The following is an 18,197-nucleotide window of genomic DNA, read 5'->3' as shown; positions in this document are numbered from 1 at the left end:
AGTAGTAGTAACAGTAGTAGTAAGTCTGATTATATAACACAGTTCATACAGTGAGGAAGTTTCAATGTGCTTTGGAAACACAAAGAATTAGTGAAGGTGAAAAGTGAAATAAAAAAAACGAAATTATATGTACACATGATATATGCATACACACACACATATATATATAACATATATACAATTTATACACATTTGGGGTCATGAAAACAAAAGTTTGAAGAGACTAGTAGTAGTAGAAGCAATGTGTTGTTGCAGCCACATGAGGGCAGCAGTGTAAAGGTTTTATTACTGACAGCTCCGCACAGAGCAGATAGAGGTAATATAATATAAAGTGGAGAATAAGATCTAAACTACAGCTTTAAAGTCTAATAAAATGTCAGAAAAATATAAAAAAATATAAAACATAATGTGTAAAATATATTATAAATATTATATAATAAAAAAGGAGAGAGTTACTTTTGGTTTTGCTCCTGAAAACAGCTGAACATGTAGACTGGTGCAGGTTGTATTTGGTACCAACCTTTTATTTAATAATCATGAATAAATATTCAGTTATTTGCAAATAAGCTGAATTTTCTCTTATTGTAGAGTTTGTAATATTAGAATAACAATTGAATATTATACACAAATTAACAATATTAGATTTAAAACAACTCTGAAATAAAAACTGAATCTGAAAAACACATTTTTGAATACCAATTTCTTTCTATTTAAGCATATGAAGCTGAAATTTTAAAAATTATTATTCTTTTTCATTAAGATTAAAAGAAAAGCTTCCAAAAAACCCAAATCTGTCAGGATGAAATTTGAGGAAATGTGTCTAAACTCAGTGTTAAAAGAGAGCGTCAATGAATGCATGATACCATCAGATGATGCAGGAAATTCAATTCATTTATTAAAGTGGATTAAATAAATATAAGGGGAACATTTAAAGGTTAAAATCACAGTTCAGGAGGAGCTTTGTGGATTTGTAGTTTTTTTTAATTTTCATCACATCTGTTCTACAAACAACAGAGAACAATCTGTGTTGCTAAATTCACCACCAACCTGAACGTGTTTGTGGTTCCATGAATGTTTTTGTGTTTTGTTGTGTCCCAGATTTTTGATCTGCTGCCAGATTAAAATCAAGATGAAGAAAGTGAAAGTGAAGCACACAGAGAAACAGAGACGTGGAGGAAAACATATGATTAAAAAATAAGAGTCAAATCATTTTAAAAACCAGTTGAGATAATATCAGTCCGTCTCTGCTCTCCATCACTTTCACTGTTAAACTAATATGAGTTTGTGTTTCTGCTTCTTTTAAATGCAGCTGTAATGATTGTAAATATTTGAATAGAGCTGATAAATTCTCACATTAATACCAGTGAACAATCAAACAGTGATGTGTCAGTGACGTCCATCTCCATGGTAACTGTGTGCAGCCTGTTGCTCCTCCACTCAGTGGAAAACCACACAGCAGCAGCAGCAGCCTTATCTGTCCGCCGCAGGGGCTGATGGGAGGTTTGAGGAGCTGTTAGAAACCACGTGGCCCTCGTCTGATCTCACAGCTCGTCCTTGTTTGGCCTCAGCTGCATCAGAGTGCCACTTCTCCCCAGGTTCACCAGAGGAAACACCACTGCACAAAATGCTTTTCCTCCCAGCTGCTGCTCTGTGCTGTCTGTGTTCAGGTGAGTGTTTCCAGCCAATCAGGAGCCAACAAACTCAACCTTTAACAAACACTGTCACACTGACCTTCATCTGTGTGTCTGTTTCTCTACAGCGCTGGTTGCCATGGCAGCAGACCTGATTCAGGATGATTTAACATTGACCAGGAGAGCTGGTGAAAAAGTCTCCTTCAGCTGTGGAGGAACTAACCAGTGTACTGGTAGTTATGTATTCTGGTACCAGCAGAAAGACACAGAAACATTCACAAGGATTCTTCGTATTGTCAGGAGTAATGGTATCGTAGATAAACCTTTCAATCACCCACAGGAAAATGACTTCTCAGCTCTAAAAAAACAGAACAGCTGTGAGTTGAGGATCCAGACAGTTAAACTCTCACATTCAGCCACCTACTACTGCTCGTGTTGGAAAGATGGTTCCCACAGTGAGAAATGATCCCTGCAGCCTGAACAAAAACCTCCAGATGAACAGATGTCAAACAGTGTTTGTGAAAGGAAGAGAGCAGTAAACCACAGCCCAGGTTCACATATTTCACCTCCATCTCAGCCAGAGTCACAAACAAACTGAGATGAGGACAATTTTCTTGTTTATTAATATTTTATTTATTTATATGTTTATTATGTATTTCAGCAGGTTTCCTGTTGTCCCACACAGTGAGAGCAAAGGACAAATACAGAACACATGAACACTTCTTTGACCTTCTGCTGTAATAAAGTTCATTCTTCCCTCACAATGCTAATCTGCTCTAAATGCAAAAACTTCCTGTCGCTCCTTCACAATAAAAACCTTCTTGTGCTCTTATATACATCTGTCAGCAGATTTCATAATATACTGTCACTTATGTAAATCGTGGGTGTAGATTTGACTGAGTACACACTTGAAAATGGAGGTACGAGACAAGAACAGTTCTGTACTCACAGGTACATATTTGAAGAATGTTCCCTCAAAAGTACAATATTGGTCTTTAAGAGGTCAGAAGTGAATCTTTTGACTAACAGAAAGACAACAAAGTCATTTAAAACAAAAGAAAGAACAAATTTGTACCATTTCAACCCTAAGGGTACCTGCAGCAGTGAAATACTTATGTAGGTCATAGATAAGATAGATAACTATAATCATTATTATTATTATTATTATTATTATTATTATTATTATTATTATTATTATTAGTATAGTTATAGTTAAGGTATTTAGAGCTATTATTATTTATTGTTATTATTATTATTAGCCTCTATTATTATTGTCATCATTTCAAAGCCTGCATTTATGCTGAGTCTCAGCTCAGTGTGTAACATGAGACTGTTTTGTTCTGCAAAGCTGTTGAATTTTAGGCTCAGTTATGGATAAACAGCCTCAGTTCGTCCTCAATCTGAACTCAGTTGTGGTGTTTTGTTTTTAATTCTGTCAGTTTGGAAAAGCCCGCCTCCCACAGGTGTGTCAAAATGAAAGGGAGAAGTTCTAAGGCCACATCCTGCAACGGCGCTGCCCCACTTTGATTCCAGTGCTGAGCAGGGCAGGAGATGAGGAGAAGTTCAGCATATCACTCAGGAGCTGCAGGAAAAGTTGCTGGTGGAAGGAGACAGTGACATATCAGAGGAGGAGGCTCACAATTTTAGAGGTAAGTGAGGTGTGATTTCTACGATGTTAATTGTAACCAATGAGTAATCAGATATTATTTTCGATTAAGATTTTGGTTTCCAACTATTATGAAAATAATATCATCGAGATAAAATGAATATAGTTTATTATTGTCATTTCATAATGATGCTCTCGTTTTGTCTTATGTTACAAATCTAACAAACTCCGCAGGCTCCACTTCACTCAGCTGCCCAACAGACCCGCTGCTTCTTCCCACTTTAACTTGAATAACAAACCGGGGCTCGGTGCTCTGGTTGGATCCAAAGGGAGAGTCGGGGCTAGCTGGGTGGCTAGCTGGCTGTGCTTCCCTCCTTTCATGCTGCGGCTAACGCTCCGCTAGCCTCCCAGCTAGCCCTGACTCTTCGTTTTCTCTCTCAGTTTGTTATTCAGATGAAAGTGGGAAGAATCAGCGGGTCTGTTGGGCAGCTGAGTGAAGTGGAGCCTGTGGAGGAAACACCGGGACCGTCAGGGTGAAACAGTCCGTGGAGGTGTTGCGGTGTTCTGCTACACAGATAGGAAACCCTTCGGCTGACAGGATGTGCCACTCTGTTTGAGAAAAACTTTTTCTTCTTCTTTTTGGTTTATAACAGCGGTTGGCAACCAGCTTATTAGGTGCATTACCGCCACCCTCTGCTTCGGACTGTGGACCAAAGATTAAATCCTACACATTAATCCTGTCTGTCTAATAAACTCAAAGAAAACTACTGCTCCACCATTCTTTGTATGCTTGCATTGGCTAATAAAATAGATTCTGATTGAATGGGCTACTGTAAGTCATGCTGACATAAAATCTCAGAACCAAGAATTATAATAATACAAAACAATCTCCAGGGTTGTGTAACTGTGCACTGACACCCAAAGATTCATAAACAACAAAAGCAGCTGGCGGTCATTCATTTTCAGTGAAAGCTGGCGATGAAGGGCTTCAGACGCCTTGGCAGCAGTGAGTAATGCAATGCCAGCACCAAAAACGACAGGTTGAAGTTGAGCAGAGTTTAATTTTATGCAAATTATCAGTGATGTAGCTGAAGCAGCAACCAATTGCCAAAAAAGACCACGCCATTTGAACGGTATAAAAGTAGTTTTATTTGGATTGTCAAGAGGGTTCTGTATTGGATGAGGATATTTTATGGTAGGCTGGATGGAGGTCGAAGAGAGGGACAAAGGGGTCGATTGCCGGGGGATGAATGGGAGCCGAAGGTTGGTCTGGGTCGTGTACGGTGGGATGATGCGGTCGAGGAGAGGGATGAAGGGGGTCGATTGTGTGGGGATGACTGAGGACCAAATGGAATCACAATGAGGCTGGAGTGTCTAGGAACCCAGGGGTTGAGACTCAGGGTGGGGGACATGTCTCGATGAGCTTGCTGCTTCATCATCCCCCTGTGGTTCCTAAAATAGGGCAAGAAGAATTACTTATGCGGAAGTATTAACCCTAACAAGCATGTCTTTGATGGTGGGAGGAAACCGGAGTACCTGGCGGAAACCCATGCAAATATGGGGAGGACATGCAAACTCGGAAACTCACACAGAAAGGACCTGGGACAGCCAGTGTTCGAATCCAGGACCTTCTTGCTGTGAGGCATAAGTGTTAAACACTGAGCCACCATTGAGAGGGGAGAGAGGAGAAAAAAGGGGTTTGGGCGGGGAGGGCTGTGAGTACTGAGGCAAACGGGAGAGGAAGGGGTTAGACAAGCCTATATAAGTATACACGGATGATTAAATTAGTGAGGCACAGGTGATTGAATTTAGTGAGAGAGAGGGGCGTGGTCTTGTTCCTGAACCTTTATTATAATAAGAACTTCCATTCTATATTGACAGTGGAAGAGAAATTGATCATTGCGGTCTCTTGTTTCCTGGAACTGTACAATTTGTCATTGTTTGTTTGCCATGACACAAACATAACTAGCCAATAATGCTTCATTCCATAGGCTACTCGGCCAACAATGTGACATTTTTATTTTTTAATTAACATAAATATAGACCAGGCACATTTGTCTTACTAAATAATACACAGTGGAAACATGAAAAAATGTATATTTTATCATCCCTGTCAAGTTCATGGCCAGCCTACCAAATAGATCTACTACAAACTTGATATGGCCACAACCAACATGATGTCTACAGTGTTCAATGACCCGCCCCCTGCCAATGACTGCTAGGTAGCTGGCAGTGAGCAGACAGTGACCAGAGCGCCTACTGCTGCTCGTGAATCTCTTGATGTGACAGTCCAGTAACTAGTAGCCTTTGCATGAATGTGAACAGGTTGGTCTTTTCAGCCCTAACTCTAACCCAAACACTTCAGGCCTTCCTCCAAGCCTGTAATAATGCTGTAGACTGTCAGCAGTATTGTAATCTCTGAAAGTGACTCATTTTGGTCACTCTTTCCACTAAAAAAGAAAAAAAACAAACAAACAAACAAAAAAACCCCCTTAATTTTATATCTTGGGCCTTCAAAGTGCTCTCTGAAACTAGACCTGGGATGGTTTATGTCAATGAAATGAGAAAATCAGAACTTTGTCGTAAGAGCTAAACCAAATACATCTTGGGAAAGGTCTCCAACTGGAGAGTAACATATTTCAGTATGTGGCTCCTACATGGCTCCTGGTGTGAAATACTGACCTTTGAACAGTGACCTCAATGTATGCTTGAAGGCTTATAATTTAGGAACAAAATGGGCTGTAGACATAAAACCAACTGTTATAGAGAGCTTTTGACCTCGGCTACCATGTGAGTATGGTCAACAATGGGAGGTGCTGACAAATATGGGTAAAACATGGATAAAATTAATTTTTAACTATTTAACAATTAGATATTTGATATCTGATTACACAAATGTGTTTACCATCCTCTTAAACTCCTCAATGTACTTTCAATTTAGTATTTACACCTTCCAGTTCAAGGAAAAATACTAATATTTTTTAAAAGCTACAATTCCTTAGAACTGCCCCATGCAGCTTGATACAAATCAGCACCACAGTTGAAATTCTTCCAGGTTGCAAAGTAGGGTTATAAAATATGGTCATAAAACGATATATCTACTGAATTTATCAAATATCTAGCAAAGCTGAAATAGTACTTACACTGTATCTGAATGATCTAAGTTAAGAAAAAGTAATGATGTTGGTTTATTACAGATACTTTAAGTACAGTGTAAAAAATGGCTGTGAAATCCACAGTAATTTGCTGTATTTCTGCACAGTTAATTGCATTAAATATTTTTACAGTATAGTACTGTGTATTAGGCCTAAAACACAGTTATCATAATGATACTGTAGAAATCACAGTAGTGAACACACTACTTTAGAAAATCACAGTAGTTATATGTTACTGTAGAAAATCACAGTAACCACATGTTGCTGTAAAAAATCACTATAACCATTATGTTACTGTAGAAAGTCAAAGTAACTATTTTAGTGCTGTAGAAAATCCCAGTAGCCATATGTTACCGTAGAAAATCACTGTAACCATTATATTACTGTAAGAAATCACACTAACTGTATGTTACTGTAGAAAATCACAGAAACTATTTTAGTACTATAGAAAATAACAGTAACCGTATGTTACTGTAGAGAATCACAGTAACCATATGTTACTATAGAAAACAACAGTAACAATTTTAGTACTGTAGAAAATCTCTGTAGCTATATGTTACTGTGGAAAATCACAGTAACCATTTTAGTACTGTAGAAATTCACAGTAACCATATGTTACTGTAAGAAATTACAGTAACCATATGATACTGTAGAAAATCACAGTAACTATATCAGTACTGTAGAAAATCTCAGTAGCCATATGTTACTGTATAAAATCTCAGTAACCACATGTTACTGTATAAAATCACAGTAGGCATATTTTACTGTAGAAAAACAAAGTGACCATATGTTACTGTAGACAATCACAGTAACTATTTTAGTACTGTAGAAATTCATAGGAACCACATGTAACTGTAGAAATTCACAGTAACTATTTTAGTACTGTAGGACATCACAGTAACCATATGTTACTGTAGAAAAACACAGCAACCATTTTAGTACTGTAGAAAATCTCTGTAGTTATATGTTGCTGTAGAAAATTACAGTAACTATTTTAGTACTGTATGAAATCACAGTAACAATATGTTATTGTAGAGAATTACAGTAACCATTTGTTATGGTAGAACATCACTGTAACCATTATGGTACTGTAAGAAATCACAGTAACCATATATTACTGTAGAAAATCACAGTAACTATTTTAGTACTTTATAAAATCTCTGTAGTTATATGTTACTGTAGAAAAACACAGTTATCATTTTAGTGCTGTAGAAAATCTCTGTAGCTATATGTTACTGTGGAAAATCACAGTAACCATTATGTTACTGTAGAAAATCACAGTAACCATATGTTACTGTAGAGAATCACAGTAACCATTTTAGTACTGTAGAAATTCACAGTAACCATATGTTACCGTAAGAAATTACAGTAACCATATGTTACTGTAGAAAATCACAGTAACTATTTCAGTGCTGTAGAAAATCTCAGTAGCCATAATGTTACTGTAGAAAAACACAGTGACCATATGTTACTGTAGACAATCACAGTAACTATTTTAGTACTGTATAAATTCACAGGAACCACATGTAACTGTAGAAACTCACAGTAACTATTTTAGTACTGTCGGACATCACACTAACCATATGTTACTGTAGAAAAACACAACAACCATTTTAGTACTGTAGAAAATCTCTGTAGTTATATGTTGCTGTAGAAAATTACAGTAACTATTTTAGTACTGTATGAAATCACAGTAACCATATGTTACTGTAGAGAATTACAGTAACCATATGTTATGGTAGAACATCACAGTAACCATTATGGTACTGTAAGAAATCACAGTAACCATATATTACTGTAGAAAATCACAGTAACTATTTTAGTACTGTATAAAATCTCTGTAGTTATATGTTACTGTAGAAAATCATAGTAAATACTTTAGTACTGTAGGACATCATAGTAACCACTTTAGTACTGTAGAAATTCACAGTAAGCATATGTTACTGTAAGAAATTACAGTAACCATATGTTACTATAGACAACAACAGTAACAATTTTAGTACTGTAGAAAATCCCTGTAGCTATATATTACTGTAGCAAATCATAGTAACCATATGTTACTGTATAGAATCACAGTAATCATTTTAGTACTGTAGAAAATCTCAGTAGCCATAATGTTACTGTAGAAAATCTCAGTAACCACATGTTATTGTAGAAAATCACAGTAGGTATATTTTATTGTAGAAAAACACAGTGACCATATGTTACTGTAGACAATCACAGTAACTATTTTAGTATTGTAGAAATTCACAGAAACCACATGTAACTGTAGAAACTCACAGTAACTATTCTAGTACTGTAGGACATCACAGTAACCATATGTTACTGTAGAAAAACACAACAACCATTTTAGTACTGTAGAAAATCTCTGTAGTTATATGCTGCCGTAGAAAATTACAATAACTATTTTAGTACTGTATGAAATCACAGTAACCATATGTTATTGTAGATAATTACAGTAACCATATGTTATGGTAGAACATCACTGTAACCATTATGGTACTGTAAGAAATCACAGTAACCATATATTACTGTAGAAAATCACAGTAACTATTTTAGTACTGTATAAAATCACAGTAACCATAATGTTACTGTAGAAAATCACAGTAACTATATGTTACTGTAGAAAATCATAGTAACTATTTTAGTACTGTAGGACATCACAGTAACCATATGTTACTGTAGAGAATCACAGTAACCATTTTAGTACTGTAGAAATTCACAGTAACCACATGTTACTGTAGAAATTCACAGTAACTATTTTAGTGCTGTATAAATTCACAGGAATCATATCTTTCTGTAGAGTATCACAGTAAGCATTTTAGGACTGTAGGAAATCATAGTAAGCATATGCTACTGTAGAAAATCACTGTAACCATTATATTACTGTAAGAAATCACACTAACCATATGTTACTGCAGAAAATCACAGCAACCATATGTTACTATAGAAAACAACAGTAACAATTTTAGTACTGTAGAAAATCTCTGTAGCTAAATGTTACTGTGGAAAATCACAGTAACCATTATGTTACTGTATAGAATCACAGTAACCATTTTAGTACTGTAGAAATTCACAGTAACCATATGTTACTGTAAGAAATTACAGTAACCATATGTTACTGTAGAAAATCACAGTAACTATTTCAGTACTGTAGAAAATCTCAGTAGCCATATGTAACTGTAGAAAATCTCAGTAACCACATATTACTGTAGAAAATCACAGTAGGCATATTTTACTGTAGAAAAACACAGTGACCATATGTTACTCTAGACAATCACAGTAACTATTTTAGTACTGTAGAAATTCACAGTAATCATATGTTACTGTAGAAAATCACAGTAACCATATGTTATGGTAGAACATCACTGTAACCATTATGGTACTGTAAGAAATCACAGTAACCATATATTACTGAAGAAAATCACAGTAAATATTTTTGTACTGTATAAAATCACAGTAACCATAATGTTACTGTAGAAAATCTCAGTAACCACATGTTACTGTAGAAAATCACAGTAGGTATATTTTATTTTAGAAAAACACAGTGACCATATGTTACTGTAGACAATCACAGTAACTATTTTAGTAGTGTAGAAATTCACAGAAACCACATGTAACTGTAGAAATTCACAGTAACTATTTTAGTACTGTAGGACATCACAGTAACCATATGTTACTGTAGAAAAACACAACAACCATTTTAGTACTGTAGAAAATCTCTGTAGTTATATACTGCTGTAGAAAATTACAGTAACTATTTTAGTACTGTATGAAATCACAGTAACAATATGTTATTGTAGAGAATTACAGTAACCATTTGTTATGGTAGAACATCACTGTAACCATTATGGTACTGTAAGAAATCACAGTAACCATATATTACTGTAGAAAATCACAGTAACTATTTTAGTACTGTATAAAATCACAGTAATCATAATGTTACTGTAGAAAATCACAGTAACTATATGTTACTGTAGAAAATCATAGTAACTATTTTAGTACTGTAGGACATCACAGTAACCATATGTTACTGTAGAGAATCACAGTCACCATTTTAGTACTGTAGAAATTCACAGTAACCACATGTTACTGTAGAAATTCACAGTAACTATTTGAGTGCTGTATAAATTCACAGGAATCATATCTTTCTGTAGAGTATCACAGTAAGAATTTTAGGACTCTAGGAAATCATAGTAAGCATATGCTACTGTAGAAAATCACTGTAACCATTATATTACTGTAAGAAATCACACTAACCATATGTTACTGCAGAAAATCACAGCAACCATATGTTACTATAGAAAACAACAGTAACAATTTTAGTACTGTAGAAAATCTCTGTAGCTATATGTTACTGTGGAAAATCACAGTAACCATTATGTTACTGTAGCAAATCACAGTAACCATATGTTACTGTATAGAACCACAGTAACCATTTTAGTACTGTAGAAATTCACAGTAACCATATGTTACTGTAAGAAATTACAGTAACCATATGTTACTGTAGAAAATCACAGTAACTATTTCAGTACTGTAGAAAATCTCAGTAGCCATATGTAACTGTAGAAAATCTCAGTAACCACATATTACTGTAGAAAATCACAGTAGGCATATTTTACTGTAGAAAAACACAGTGACCATATGTTACTCTAGACAATCACAGTAACTATTTTAGTACTGTAGAAATTCACAGTAACCACATATTACTGTAGAAAATCACAGTATGCATATTTTACTGTAGAAAAACACAGTGACCATATGTTACTCTAGACAATCACAGTAACTATTTTAGTACTGTAGAAATTTACAGTAATCATATGTTACTGTAGAAAGTCACAGTAACTATTTCAGTACTGTAGAAAATCTCAGTAGCCATATGTAACTGTAGAAAATCTCAGTAACCACATATTACTGTAGAAAATCACAGTAGGCATATTTTACTGTAGAAAAACACAGTGACCATATGTTACTCTAGACAATCACAGTAACTATTTTAGTACTCTAGAAATTCACAGTAATCATATGTTACTGTAGAAAATCACAGTAACCATATGTTATGGTAGAACATCACTGTAACCATTATGGTACTGTAAGAAATCACAGTAACCATATATTACTGAAGAAAATCACAGTAACTATTTTAGTACTGTATAAAATCACAGTAACCATAATGTTACTGTAGAAAATCTCAGTAACCACATGTTACTGTAGAAAATCACAGTAGGTATATATCTTATTGTAGAAAAACACAGTGACCATATGTTACTATAGAAAACAACAGTAACAATTTTAGTACTGTAGAAAATCTCTGTAGCTATATGTTACTGTGGAAAATCACAGTAACCATTATGTTACTGTAGCAAATCATAGTAACCATATGTTACTGTATAGAATCACAGTAACCATTTTAGTACTGTAGAAATTCACAGTAACCATATGATACTGTAAGAAATTACAGTAACCATATATTACTGAAGAAAATCACAGTAACTATTTTAGTACTGTATAAATTCACAGGAATCATATCTTTCTGTAGAGTATCACAGTAAGCATTTTCGGACTGTAGGAAATGATAGTAAGCATATGCTACTGTATAAAATCACTGTAACCATTATATTACTGTAAGAAATCACACTAACCATATGTTACTGCAGAAAATCACAGTAACCATATGTTACTATAGAAAACAACAGTAACAATTTTAGTACTGTAGAAAATCTCTGGTTATATGTTACTGTGGAAAATCACAGTAACCATTATATTACTGTAGCAAATCATAGTAACCATATGTTACTGTATAGAATCACAGTAACCATTTTAGTACTGTAGAAATTCACAGTAACCATATGTTACTGTAGAAAGTCACAGTAACTATTTCAGTACTGTAGAAAATCTCAGTAGCCATATGTAACTGTAGAAAATCTCAGTAACCACATGTTACTGTAGAAAATCACAGTAGGCATATTTTACTGTAGAAAAACACAGTGACCATATGTTACTCTAGACAATCACAGTAACTATTTTAGTACTGTAGAAATTCACACTAACCATAATGTTACTATAGAAAATCACAGTAACCATATGTTACTGAAGAAAATCACAGTAACTATTTTAGTACCATATAAAATCACAGTAACCATAATGTTACAGTAGAAAAACACAGTGACCATTTTAGTACTGTAGAAAATGTCTGTAGTTATATGTTACTGTAGAAAATTACAGTAACTATTTTACTACTGCATGAAATCACAGTAACCATATGTTACTGTAGAGAATTACAGTAACCATTTTAGTACTGTAGAAAATCACAGTAAGAATATGTTACTGTAGAAAATCACAGTAACCATATGTTATGGTAGAACATCACTGTAACCATTATGGTACTGTAAGAAATCACCGTAACCATATATTACTGAAGAAAATCACAGTAACTATTTTAGTACTGTATAAAATCACAGTAACCATAATGTTACTATAGAAAATCACAGTAACCATATGTTACTGTAGAGAATTACAGTAACCATTTTAGTACTGTAGAAAATCACAGTAAGAATATGTTACTGTAGAAAATCACAGTAACCATATGTTATGGTAGAACATCACTGTAACCATTATGGTACTGTATAAAATCACAGTAACCATATATTACTGAAGAAAATCACAGTAACTATTTTAGTACTGTATAAAATCACAGTAACCATAATGTTACTATAGAAAATCACAGTAACCATATGTTACTGTAGAAAATCACAGTAACTATTTTAGTACCATATAAAATCATAGTAACCATAATGTTACTGTAGAAAAACACAGTAACCATTTTAGTACTGTAGAAAATCTCTGTAGTTATATGTTACTGTGGAAAATCACAGTAACCATAATGTTACTGTAGAAAAACACAGTAACCATTTTAGTACTGTAGAAAATTTTCTGTAGTCATATGTTACTGTGGAAAATCACAGTAATATTGATACTACTGCAGACACCATTATGTTACTCTATTTGAGGTAGCAGATTTCCCCTTTGTAAAGAAAATAACCAACTAACTAATAACTAACTAACTAACCAGACATTACACCAAGCTAGTTTTTGTAGTTAAATTATTCACATCGATTTCTGGCTGCTCTGAAGTGTGCTAACATTCTTATGTTAGCTTGTGGTCTGTTAGCTAAGAGATAGTTAACCTGACATGCCTTAATTTTACAGATGTTAGCTTTATATATTCTGCCTCATAGCATATGTGAGAGCACTGTAATGTGTATTTAGCCTCTGTCACCCCCTGGCTAACTCAACACTCTTATACATGTTCACTGTGAAAATATCCCCCTGTTTTTCTCATCTGTATACATTACAGTACATGTTTTTTACAGAAATACGACAGATCATCAAAGACTATTTTTCCAAGTTTTTTCCTTGCAAATTTGTAACTTTAATTTCCGAGAATTTCGGAGATTTTTCTCCCAAATTTAAGAATGAGTTTTTTCGCAGAATATTACCCTCCCTCCCCGAGCTCTTTTTATTTTTTATTTTTTTTTTTTTAACCCTGCTTAATATACTGTTGTAGTTGTCTGCTTTAATCTTTTATGATTTTCTCTAATTTGTATTTAATGACTTTTTCATATGTATGGTCCCAGCTTTCCTTCCAAATAAACTATGTAAATGGTATGTTATAAACAGTAACACTCGTTGTTCTTATTTTCTCCCTTCCTCCTTGTGTATGTGTACAGTTTTAAACTTGTCTTTTTTAAAACTTGCTGCTGAATTTTAAAGCACTTTGAGCTGCATTCTGTGTATGAAAGGTGCTACATAAATGAAGTTCACTCATTCATTCATTCATCCATTTATTAATTAATTCATTCATTTCTGACAGAGTGACAAGGTGTGTTTGCTGCCCCCAGTGGTTGATAAGGCTTTTCTGTCAAAGCTCCAGTAGATGTATTATTATAACACACTGGCTGTTACCAACAGTAAACAAGTTATCAACAAGGACCAAAATCTAAAGGATTCTAACTTCAAATGAGGAGTCTGAGGATAAAGTACAAGTCAGGAAGAGTATTTTGATTCTTATGGAGGACACTTTTGACTATTGCAGGCTACAGAGCGGCTGAATTTTATATCCTCTATTTATGTTATTTTTCTATTTTTTCACAGCTACTGATCCCGATGTAAAATCATATTTTATTAAACTGACAGACAACATGTGTCATGTATTGGACTGATTAGAAATATAGCAGGATCCTGCCTCTCTCTATGTCAGTAGGCTGAAATAAAGAAAAATACAACAAAAGAAGAGACAGTCATGTTGATATGAACATTAGAGAAACACATCATGGAGATGAAATATGATACTGGTTAATCATTTGGATTTATCCGCCTCAGCTGACACATTCAACAGCAGACAGGTTTTTGTCACAGTGTGTTTCACTGTGAACGTCATGATCTTTGGCTCTGGCACTAAACTGTTTGTAACAGGTAAGACTAAACTTTCATTTTCCTTCAGTTGTTTTATTGCACAAGTTTTTAAGTTTATTTTCTGCTGCTTGAGGATTTACACATTAATTTTCCATAATTATTAGAGAATTCATTGTGCAACCATTCTATCATTAAATAAGCATCAGAAAGGAGTTTGTCTTCATATGTTTCTTGGAAACTAAAATCTTTAAACTCTTCCAAATACTCAGAGAAACTCAGCACTGATATTCTAATTTCATTCTGTATTCTCACCAGCTGCTGTTCAATGAAACTTCTTCTTTCTCTCCTGAAAGAAATTAAATTATAGATGAAAGATTGTGGAAGATTTTCCTGCTCTGATCATCTGTTGACTTTTTATACACAATCTTGAGATAATTTAAGTAAATTTCATTGATGAGCAGGATTCTTCAGTCTCATACAGATTCAGAGTTGATTTCATTAAGCTCTCAGTCTCAGTTTGTCATTTCATTTACTACATTTCAGTGGAAACTACAATCACCAATTTCATCAACATGGACAGAAAGTACAAAGTATGAACACAGATTTAATGTCAGCAAATTAGGACTTACATATTGTATTTTATTATGGATATATTATGGTATATGGTGTTATGGTATATATGGAGGTAAATATGTTGTTTTTTATAAGATATATTAACTATGATATAAAATGCAGCTTGACTAATGTTGAAAATTGGAGGCCAAACCAACATTTATATTTGTTTTTTTAATTGTTATTATAAAAGAATTGTGACCAAAGTGTGAAATAAGCAGGATATTTTACAGCTGAAAACTTGTTAGTGCTGTCTGGTGGACAAACTATGTATTACTGGATTATCTTTGTCATCTTTGTTGTGTTATTTCTGGTTACTTACTTATCCATAGACATACATATGGTGATACCAGTTTATATATATATATATATATATATATATATATATATGTGTGTGTGTGTGTGTGTGTGTGTGTGTGTGTTTAATATGTTTGTTTTTTTTGTTATTTTATTATTATTTCATTCTCTTACTGTATGTTTTGTTTTTTATTGTATTCTCTTTAATTGTAAATGTATTGGGACAATGCTGCATGGCGATTCTGCACTTTGAAGAAAACCGATGCATATGTATAGTTTTTCAACCTCATGTATGGTGAAGCATGGCATAAAGTTTAGTGGTATATATCATAAAATATAGGAGACACAATTTATTTCTACTTTATGATGATGGTTAATATTCTGCATTCTACAAATGTAATTTTATTATATTTTATATTATATTGTTTTTCATTAATTATATGTAACAATTTAAATATTAATGAACAGAACTCTGTGTTGTCATCTTTTCATTTTTTTCTTTAACTTTTATCTAGATGAAGATATATATGAAAATATGTATCAGTGTAGATGATGTTTGTGGTGTATTGATGAGTAGTTTAGTGATCATGTAGTTTCCAGGATCAGACTGAATGCAGTGCAGTGCTGTAAGCTGCTGTTGACTGTGTGAATGTGTGTCTGTGCTGCTTGTTGCTGCTGTCAAACTTCAGTTGAGCAGGTAGTGAAGCCCATGGTGAGCGTGTACCCAGCAGCCCGCCTGGAGGGGAAGAGCTCCCTGCTGTGTCTGGCCTCAGCCATGTCTCCCCCTGTGGTCCAGTTCTCCTGGAAAAGACAGAATAAGAACGGCCGGCTGGAGGATCTGCCCCCTGCTGAGGGAGAGCAGCTGGAGCTCAGAGAGCCGGGACGCACAACCTCCATTCTGCTGCTCCTTCAGCAAGAGAACAGCACATATAAATACCGCTGCTCCGTCAAGCACGAAGGGGGCACAGTGAGGGCCCAAACAGAACAAGGTAATGAAGGCTTGGTGACTGTGTTAAGCAGTGATTCAGCTTCATCTGGAGACGCTGTCAGAGAGAGCAGAGGAGCAGAGCACTGACATTTCTCACTGCAACTCCAAACATTTGACTCCTTTTGTGTTTCAGAGCTTCCAGCTCCAGCAGCCTCCTGTCCTCCAGAGAGAGAGCCAGCAGACCTGCCAGCTCTGCAGCAAGCTGACTGTAAGATCACCTGCTGCCTCTCTGCATGCTCTGACAGCTCCAATGTCCTGCTGCAGTTAGGGCTGCATATCAGTCTGTTCACTTTCTGCTCATCATTGAAGGATTTAAACATACACTCCCTGATTCTGTTAGAGTGTCCCACAGCACAACAAGTCCCACTGAAAGAGCTTTCACTTCACAGTCTGACAAATAACACCTTTTGGGGGCGCTATACTCAGTTTTAGGCCTCGAGGGTGATAGAACAAGTTTAGGGAGTATATCTTAAAGCTCCACTAATCAATAGTTTTATATTAAGAATGAATCTAATGACTAAATGAGCTTTTTAGCCTCTTTTAGCTCCTAGTTGTGGTTTTGCAGCACATTTCCTGTCTGCTTCAGTCTCAGTGTTTCCAGCAGCAGCAGCTGTTTTCTGATAAACCCACTGTACACTACCTGCCCAGCAGCAAACAGCAGACAGACCATAATATGTCAGAGAAGAGTTTGTTAGCTTGTTGTGGAGTTCTTCTGCCCCCAAGTGGTAAAAACTTCAAATCTATAGTAACCTGTGTGTTTTTAAACAGTATTTGGACTTTGCTTTTTATCCTTCAGTGATTTTAATTGTTATAAATTGTATAGTTATATTGTTTTTAACATGTTCTACAACATGTTATACAATTGTCATTTTCAAATGTGATAATCTCAATAATCTGATTAGTTACTTGTAAATAAACTGCATTTTGTCTTACTGTAGATTTTGTAATATTATAATTAGAATTGAATATATCTAACTAACATGGAAGGAGTCTCTGTCTGTCTCTCTGTACATACACATATATATGATATATTTACTCTTTATAGACATTTGGGGTCATGAAAACAAAAGTTTGAAGAGACTAGTAGTAGTAGAAGCAATGTGTTGTTGCAGCCACATGAGGGCAGCAGTGTAAAGGTTTTATTACTGACAGCTCAGCACAGAGCAGATAGAGGTAATATAATATAAAGTGGAGAATGAGATGTAAACTACAGCTTTAAAGTCTAATAAAATGTTGGAACAATGTAAATAATACATAATATAATGTGTAAAATATATTGTAAATATTATATAATAAAAAGGGAGAGAGTTACTTTTGGTTTTGCTCCTGAAAACAGCTGAACATGTAGACTGGTGCAGGTTGTATTTGGTACCAACCTTTTATTTAATAATCATGAATAAATATTCAGTTATTTACAAATAAGCTGAATTTTAGAGTTTGTAATGTTAGAATTATAATTGAATATTATACACAAATTAACTTCAGAATATTAG

The 18,197-nt window shown here is 34.7% G+C and overlaps 1 gene segment (V, D, J or C); it reads left to right on the top strand.

The window, feature by feature from the left end:
* The first annotated feature begins 1,460 nt into the window (after window positions 1–1,460).
* On the top strand, window positions 1,461–2,108 carry LOC121908923. The segment is given in 2 exon segments: window positions 1,461–1,667; window positions 1,760–2,108. Coding segments are annotated over 2 exon segments (381 nt in total).
* Window positions 2,109–18,197: the final 16,089 nt, after the last annotated feature.

The sequence above is a fragment of the Thunnus maccoyii genome, chromosome 12 (genome assembly GCF_910596095.1).
Source record: "Thunnus maccoyii chromosome 12, fThuMac1.1, whole genome shotgun sequence".
NCBI lineage: Eukaryota > Metazoa > Chordata > Actinopteri > Scombriformes > Scombridae > Thunnus > Thunnus maccoyii.
The sequence above is the reverse complement of the archived record's forward strand: the minus strand, read 5'-3'. Positions and strand labels throughout refer to the sequence as shown.